This window comes from Eimeria tenella, genomic scaffold, assembly GCF_000499545.2.
Source record: "Eimeria tenella Houghton genomic scaffold, Eth_scaff109, whole genome shotgun sequence".
Lineage (NCBI taxonomy): Eukaryota > Apicomplexa > Conoidasida > Eucoccidiorida > Eimeriidae > Eimeria > Eimeria tenella.
This window is the reverse complement of record NW_013541472.1, coordinates 1-7,935: the sequence shown is the minus strand read 5'-3', so window position 1 is coordinate 7,935 and position 7,935 is coordinate 1. Positions and strand designations below refer to the sequence as shown.

General features: G+C 55.0%; 2 protein-coding genes across 2 annotated transcripts in view; both read left to right on the top strand.

The window, feature by feature from the left end:
- The window catches only part of ETH_00021780 (uncharacterized protein), a gene marked incomplete at both ends in the record, with an annotated part of 20,425 nt that extends 15,276 nt beyond the window's left edge, over nt 1-5,149 (top strand). Inside the window, 7 exons of the mRNA XM_013372806.1 lie at nt 2-1,844; nt 2,051-2,307; nt 2,630-2,686; nt 3,091-3,299; nt 3,422-3,836; nt 4,026-4,286; nt 4,619-5,149. Of these exons, the coding sequence (XP_013228260.1) occupies nt 2-1,844; nt 2,051-2,307; nt 2,630-2,686; nt 3,091-3,299; nt 3,422-3,836; nt 4,026-4,286; nt 4,619-5,149 (3,573 nt within the window). The remainder of the gene's footprint in view (nt 1; nt 1,845-2,050; nt 2,308-2,629; nt 2,687-3,090; nt 3,300-3,421; nt 3,837-4,025; nt 4,287-4,618) is intronic.
- A 1,874-nt stretch (nt 5,150-7,023) lies between these two features.
- Nucleotides 7,024-7,803, top strand: ETH_00021775 (uncharacterized protein; the record flags this gene model as incomplete). Its single annotated transcript, XM_013372805.1, has 1 exon — nt 7,024-7,803. A coding segment is annotated over one exon (780 nt), but the record flags the coding sequence as incomplete, so codon positions are not given.
- Nucleotides 7,804-7,935: the final 132 nt, after the last annotated feature.

Sequence of the window (7,935 nt, the reverse complement as noted above, 5' to 3'; positions counted from 1 at the left end):
GCAGCCGCAGCAGGTTGCGGAAGCAGCTGCTTCGCATAGCAGTGCTCTGCAGCAGAGGCTCTTTCAGCGGCAGCAGCAGCAGCTGCAGCAGCAGCAGCAGCACAAGGGATACACTTTTGCTGCTGCTGCTGCCGGGGCGCCGCTAGAAGAGCTGACCGATTCTCTCCTGAAGGCAGCAAAACACTCCAGGGCTTCTGCCTGCTTGGCTTTCTGCCCACTGCAGCAGCAGCAGCAGCATCAGCAGCATGAGGTGTATGCTGCCGTTGCTCTTGACTGGAGCAGTCGAAGTAGCAGCAGCGGCAGCTCGACTCCTAGAGAGCTGCTGCGCTCTCTTTCTCAGCAGCAGCAGCAGCAGCAGCAGCGGCCTTGGGGGCTCGCAGAGAAGCAGCTGCTGCGGCAAGTGCTGTCGCCTCTGCCTCCGTTGGATGCTGCTGCTGTTGCTGCTGCTGCTCGCCGCGGCAGTGTGCAGGCCGCAGCAAAGGACTCGACTGCAACAGCAGCAGCCGCAGCTGCAGCAACGGACCCAAGCGGAATGGCTGCAACACCGCTCTCTGCTGTGGCGCAAACTGGCAGCAGCAGCAGCAGCAGCGGCAGCAGCCGGCGTCGCAGGGCAGCACCTGGCTCAGCAGCAGCAGGAACAGCAGCAGCAGCAGCAGCCTCCGCCGCGTCAAGCTCTGCTGCATTGGCGTCTCCCAGCTTCTCCCCCGGGGTCTCCTCCGGGCCGTCTTCCTCGCAGCAGCAGCAGCAGCAGCAGCAGCTGGGCAGCAGCTGCCTTGCTGCACTAGAAGCTGGCATTCTGCAGCTGCAAGTGGCCTCCTATTCTTGTCTTGTCTCTTTTCAAAAAGGTGTTTCCTTTTTAATTGCTTATCGGCGGCAGTCTGGCTTGCCTTTGCCTTGGCCAGTGGCCCCACTGCTGCTGCCTCCAGCAGCAGCAGCAGCAGCAGCAGCAGCAGCGGCAGCAGCAGCAGGCAAATCGGGCAGCAGCAGCAGCAGCTTCCGGCTGCGCTTGCCGCCGCTGCCGAGGGGCCCCCTCTCTTCTGTTTCCGCTGCAGCTGCTGCTGAGCGGCGTGTTGCTGCAGCAGCTGCAGCAACACAGCTGCAGCTGCTGCTTCCCCCAGTGCATGCAGCGCTGCAGCTAGCCAGCGTCCCCGTGACCAGTGGTCAATCTGTGAGTGCGGACTTGCAGCTGCTGTGGGGACAGCTGCGGCAGCAGCAGCTGCAGCAGCAACTGCAGCAGCAGCTGCAGCAGCAGCTGCAGCAGCAGCTGCAGCAGCAGCTCCAGCAGCAGACCGAGGTGCAGCAGCAGCAACAGCAGAAGCAACGCATGCAGGAATCAAAGTCGCCCACAGAAGGGCACAACGATCAGCAGCAGCAACAGCAGCAGCAGCAGCAGTTGCTGCGGCGCTGCCCCAGCGGAGCGCAGCCAAAGCAGCTGGGGGGCCTCCTGTTGTCTCCAAGCAGCAGCAGCAGCAACACATCTCCTCTGGCTGCTGCTGCTTTTGCTGCTGCTTCGCCCCATATGCCGCTGGAAGAGGAAGGATTCTCAGCGCAGAAGCTTGCTGCAGCAGCAGATAATTACTTGAAGTGCTATTTACAGGTTCAGTGCAGCAGCAGCAGCAGCAGCAGCAACACTCAAGACATAAGCCGCTGCGTGGCTGCAGTCGCACTTCCGCACTGCTTGAGCAGCAGAAACAACTGCAGCGAGCGCAGCAGCAACAGCAGCAGCCGCAGCAGCAGCAAATCTGCAGCAGCAGTGCTTTTCCCCATGCCTTATCTCTGCTGCTCCGTTTGTGGGGGCTGCTGTGGCGATTTGCCGCTGCTGCACCAGGAGCAGCAAGCCCTAGGTGTGTTCTTCTCCCTAAACCCTAAACCCTAAACCCTAAACCCTAAACCCTAATAATGAGCCATCTACACAGTTGTGTCCGCATGCGGAATAGCGCAACAGCAGTATCTTTGCTGTGCGTTTTCATTGCTGCTTTTACTGCTGCTGCTGTTACTGCTGCTGCTGCTGCTGCTGCTGCTGCTGCTGCTGCTGCTGTTGCTGCTGCAGCTGCTGCGTCTGAGTTGGGCCTAATGTACAAGACTTTTGGGAGTCCGCGATCTCTCTTTTCTTTTCTTGTTGCTTCCAATCGGCTGCCGGAGGCAGTGGAGTTATTTCTGTCTCCTGGGGGTACAGCTGCTGCTGCCGCTGCTGCTGCTGCTGCTGATGTCGAGCTGCTGGTCACCCATGCACTCAACCGCCAGCAGCTAAACGCACTGCTGCGGCTGCTTCACAGAAGATCCCACGGGGAGAGCCAAGTCTTCACTGTCAGCTGCTGCTGCTGCTGCTGCTATGCTGCTGCTACAGTGGCTGCTTCTGTGTGTGCTCTTGGCGCTTCTGCCGGGGCGTCTGCATCTGCCTCTGCTGTTGCTGCTGCTGCTGTTGCTGCTGCTGCTCTCGCTGATGCTGCTGCTTCTCTGGCTGTTGCTGCCTCTGCTGCTGCTGCTTTTTGAGCTGCTGCTCTTGTTGCTGCTACCCTTGTTGCTGCTGCCCTTCCTGCTGCTGCTACTACTTCTTAATATGATTTAATTTGCCTTTTAATTTTATATTTTGATTATCTTTTTTCTTTTTGCTTTTTATCTGCTGCAGATGCTGCGGGCGGCGCTGCGCTCTCACCGCGCGCTGCGGAGTTTGCAGCAGTGCCATGTGAGCAATTTGCCTTTAAAAATGAATAAAAGCAAACAAAAACAAATTAAAAATAATTAAATAATTAAAACAAATTAAAATAATAATTGATTATTTACTTTAAAATAAAGTTGGCGCTTATTTTCCCGTTTTTTCGTCGACTTGGGCTGTCTAGACACCTGCTGCTCACTTGCTGCTGCAGCAGCAGATTTTTCTTTATTTGGTTATTCATTTATTTTTATTTAAAAACTTTAAATATTTATTTTTTTGTTTATTGGTTCATTTAATTCTGCATTTTTCCGTTTTATTTGCTCTTTTATCTGTTTATTTGTCTCATTTTGGAGTTATTTGTTTAATTGATTTATCAAATTGATTTATTTTAATTCATTTTATTTTTTTGTTTTTATTTTATTTGCTGCTGGCAGCTCACAACTGGAGACAATTTAAATGCAGGGCTTCTCTCGGTGCTTCTGGCTGTGCACGAGGCACTAGCGCCGCCTCCTTTTGCTGCAGCAGCAGCAGCAGCAGCTGCAGCAGCAGCAGCAGCAGCAAGCAAGTGGGACCGTCTTCATGGGCTGCTCGATGAAGGCATTTCTCTTCTTTCCGCGGCGCTGCAGCAAAAACGGCAAGCCAAGTCTCATGCACGAAAATTTATCGAGGGCCTAGGGTTTAGGGTTTAGGGTTTAGCGTTTAGGGCTTAGGGGTAAGGGTTTAGGGTTTAGGGTTTCTAGGCCAGTGGCTGCTATTATTCTTCAGCGTAGTGCCTCCAGACAGCATGAAACAGCTGCGAAAGCACCCAGAGGCAGCAGCAGCAGCTGCTGTCGCTGCCGCTGCTGCTGCTGCTGCTGCCGTCGCCGATGCTGCAGTTGAAGCCGCGCGGCCAGTACAGCAGGAGCGGCAGGAGCAGCAGCAAGCAGCAGCAGCAGCAGCAGCAGCAGGCCCAAACGAGCCCGCATCAAAGGCATCCGATGCTGCAGCCGCAGGCCTTTGTGCTGCGCCTCACGACAGCAGCAGCAACAACAACAGCAGCAGCAGCAAAGAAACTGCTAGGGACATTAGGAAAATAAGCGCAGCTGCAGCAGCAGAGACGCGGATGAGCAGCAGCAAACCAGCATCGGGAGGGCTGCGGCTGCTTCAGCTAGCAGACGATAGGGACCTGTCTCTTGATGAGGTAAAGTCCTGCTGCTGCTGCAGTTGCTGCTGCTGCTGCTGCTCGATTTACTGCTGGTGCTTCTGCCAGCGCTGCTGCAGTCGCTGCAGGTGAAGTTGCTTCTGCTGCAGCTGCAGCGTACAGAAACAAGGGATCAGGTTGCTGCTGCTCCTGTCGCTGCTGCTGCTGCTGCTGTTGCTGCTGCTGCAGGTTGATGAGCATGATCTACAGGAGCTTCTGGAACTAGTTGACTTGCAGCAGCAGTGCTGCTGCGCTGTTCCGAGTTGCTGCAGCAACTGGTCCTTGCTGCTGCAGCAGCAGGAGCAGAGAGTGCGCCTGTGCGTGCTGCTGTTGCTGCAACAGCAGCAGCAGCTTGCTGCTCGTGTGCTGCAGCTCTGCTGCTTAAACCCTCTTGAAGTGTATGTACAGGCAGCACATGTGCTGGCTAGCAAGGCGGCCACAATTCAGCAGGTAAAACGCAGGGCTGCTGCTGCTGCTGCTGTTGTTGTTGTTGCTGCTGCTGCTGTTGTTTCTGCTACTGGTATTGCTGCTATTGGTGCTGCTGCTGCTAGTACTGTTGAGTCTGCTGCCGTTTCCCGCCTGCAGCCTGCGTGCTTCTGGTGTGAAGTTTGCTGCTGTTGCTGCTGCTTCTGCTGCAGCTGTCTCTTGTGTTGCATTTGCTGTTCTCTTGTTGCCGCATACATAACATGCTGCTGCTGCTGTTGCGCTTGCTGTTGCTGCTACTGTTGCGGTTGCTGCTGCTGTTGCGGTTTCTGTTGCTGCTGCTGCTGCCGCTGCTGCAGATGAAGACTCTGGTGTCTGCTGCGGGGAAGCATTTGTCTGCTGATGAACTGGACTCCCTGCTGTGCAGCGCAATAAGGGGTTGGCTGCTGCAGCAGCAGCAGCAGCAGCAGCAACAGCAGCAGCAGCAGCAGCAGGGGGTGCTGCAACGAGACAGTCTGCAGGAAGCTCTAAGTCTTGTGTCTTTGCTGCGGTCGCCGTTGGCTGCATTTGACACGCGCTTGTTCGTCGCCGGTCTGGCGCTGCAGCAGCAGCAGCAGCAGCAGCAGCAGCTGCAGCACGGGGGAGCTGCCTCTTCCTTCTCAGGAAGCCAAGAACCCTCTCTCGCCCAGGAGCAGCTAAAAGTCTGTTTTGATGTTGCTTGTGAGTTGAGAGACAGAGAGCTGCTGCAGAGGTGCAGAGAAGCAGCAGCAGCAGCAGCAGACTTGCCGCTGCAGGAGCTCATTGCCTCCAAGCTGCTGCAGCTGCAGCCCTCCAGCAGCAGCAGCAGCAGCGGCAGCAACAGCAGCAGCAGCAACAAACGCAGGCGATAGAGAAGCGCTGCCTGCTTTGCAGATACGCCTTGACTTCTGTAGGGATTAGGGTTTAGGGTCTAGAGTTTAGGGTTTAGGTTTTAGGGTCTTGGGCTGGGGTTCACTTATAAGTTCTAGCCCTGCGGTTCCCGTTGGCCGCCATTATTTCTAGGGTTTAAGAATGAGGGTTTATAGTTATGGTTTAGGGTTTCGGGGTTAGAGCTCAGATAGAGCTGATTTCGAGCAGCAAACGTCAACAGTAAACCCTCGGCTTACATCTGTTTAGGGTTTAGGGTTGAGGGGTTAGGGTTTAGGGTTTGTGGCAGCTACGGCCTTTCAATTGCGTTTCACTTCGAATTCAAGGGTTCGCGTTTAGGGTTTATGGTTTAGGGCTTCGGGTTTAGGGTTTAGGGCGTAGGGCTTAGGGTTTAGGGTTTAGGGTTTAGGGTTTCGCAGAGGTGGTGTGTGCACACACGAGACGCTCAGCTGCTGCAGAGTCACTTCGTTGTTGCTGCTGCTCCGTAGCTGCAGCAGCAGCAAATTTATGCATTATAGAAATGAAATAAATTAAAATAAAATTTAAAATTTAAATTAATTTCATTCTCCTTAATTTATCGCTCGAGACATCCACGAGCGCGAGCACAGCAGGTGGCGGCGGAGTCTGCGGCAGCACACACACTGGCTAGGGTTTAGGGTTTAGGGTTTAGGGTTTGGGGTTTATGGTTTAGGGTTTGGGATTTACAACTTTTGTGCTCATTTTTCTTCCAAATATTACCTTGACACGTAACACTTTGCCCGAGGCAGAGGGGCCTCCAGTCTGCTGCTCGAGCTGCAGCAGAGAGACACCGCCGGCGCCCTAAACCCTAAACCCTAAACCCTAAACCCTAGTACTGAAGCCTGCTTTCTTCTGTTAATAAAAGGGACTCTTTTATTTTTTGAAGCCTTAATAGCCACTAATCTAAGGGGTTTAGCGCGGTTTCTGGTCATTCTGCTGCAGCAGCAGCAGCAACAGCACTAGCAGCAGCAGCAGCAGCAGCAGCAGCAGATTGGGTTTTGAGTGTCAGTTGGGGCTGACTGCAACGAAGGGAAACCAAAAGCCCCAATCCCTAAGGGCATTTATAAACCCTTATTGATGGTTTTAGTTGTAAACCCTCGAGCTTTTCAGCGCCGCCCGCGCGGAGGCGGTCAAACCCCAAACCCTAAACCCTAAACCCTAAACCCTAAACCCTAAACCCTAACCCAATGCCTTGGCAGAGGACACGAACTTCTCCTTCTGGCTTCCCAGTGTTTCCTTTTGTTTACTTTCGTTAAACACCGCGAGACGCTGTGCTGGCAGTCACTGCTGCAGCAGCAGCAGCACCAACTGCAGCAGCAGCAGCAGCAGCAGTGACCCTACTTATCTGCGAGAGCTCCTCCGTGAGTCAATTGTTTTAAGCAGCAGCAGCAGCCATAAGAGCTTCAGCAGCAGCCGCTCCAGCGGCAGCAACAGCAACTGCAGCAGCAACAGCAGCAGAAACGGCGGCGGGAACCACAGCAGCAGCAGCAGCAACAGCAGCAGCAGCAGCAGCAAAGGCAGCTCATGGAAGCAGCAGAGCAGCAAAACAACTTGGGGACGCAGCCTCCTCTTTGTCGTCTCCTTCTGGCGAATGACCCGCTCCAGTGCATCAGAACCGAACTCAGCCTGTAAACCCTAAACCCTAAACCCTAAACCCTAAACCCTAAACCCTAAATCCTAGATCGTACACCGCAGACCTTAAGCCTTCATCAAACGCCTACTTTTATGTGCGAGACGCTAAGACCTAAACCCTTAACCCAAACCCTAAACCCTAAACCCTAAACCCTAAACCCTTAACCCTAAACCCTAAAGCCTAGCGTGTCTGTGTGGGGGTCGCAGCATGCAGGGGAGCCTGCAGCGAGCTGAAGGGGGCGTGTGTCACCTGCAGCAGCTGCTGCAGCTGCTGCTGCAGCAGCTAACAGAAAAAACAGCACAAGTGGATGCTTGTTTGGGGGCGCTGCAGCCCTTAGGGTTTTACTTGAAAGGGACGCAGCTAATTAATTGTCCTGGAGAAGCAGCAAGCAGCCACGGGAAGAAGGGTTCGGGGCGGCGGCATTCTGTTGCTGCTGCTGCTGCTGCAGCTGCTGCTGCTGCAGCGCAGGACGCCGCAGCGGCAGACACAGCTGCTGCTGCTGCCGCCGCTGCAGCAACCGCTGCCGGAGCAGCACCAGCAGCTCTTCCCAGGGAAAGCGATGGCGCCGGAGCGCCTGCTGCTCAGCAGCAACAGCAGCATAAGCAGCAGCAGCAGCACAAGCAGCAGCAAAAGCAGCAGCAGCAGCAGCCGAGGGAGAAGCTGGGGCAAAGGACCCATGTGAGGGCTCCAAGCGAAGAGAAACCGCAGCAGCAGCAAACCCTAGCTGCTCCTGCTGCAGCCTCTGCTCCAGCAGCAGTTGGTGCCGCAGCAGCAGGAACTGCTCCTGTTGCTGCTGCCTTGTCCGATGCAGCGGCTGATGCTGTACCGGACGGGCCAGTGGCAGCAGCAGCAGCAGCAGCAAAACCAGCAGCAAAAGCAGCAACTGTTGCTGCTACGGGGCCAGTGGCTGCTTCTTTCGCAGTGGCGGCGGAACCTTTACCAGCAGCAGCTGCAGCAGCAGCAGCAGCAGTAGCAGCAGCAGCAGCAGCGGAGCCGTGCGGCCTCCCTGTTGTAAAGAAAAGGCAAAAGAGAAAGACTGGACAGGAAGCAGGAGCTGCTGCTGCTGCTGCTGGTTCTGCTGCTCCAACCCGAAAGAGAAGGAAGCCACTGTCTTCAATG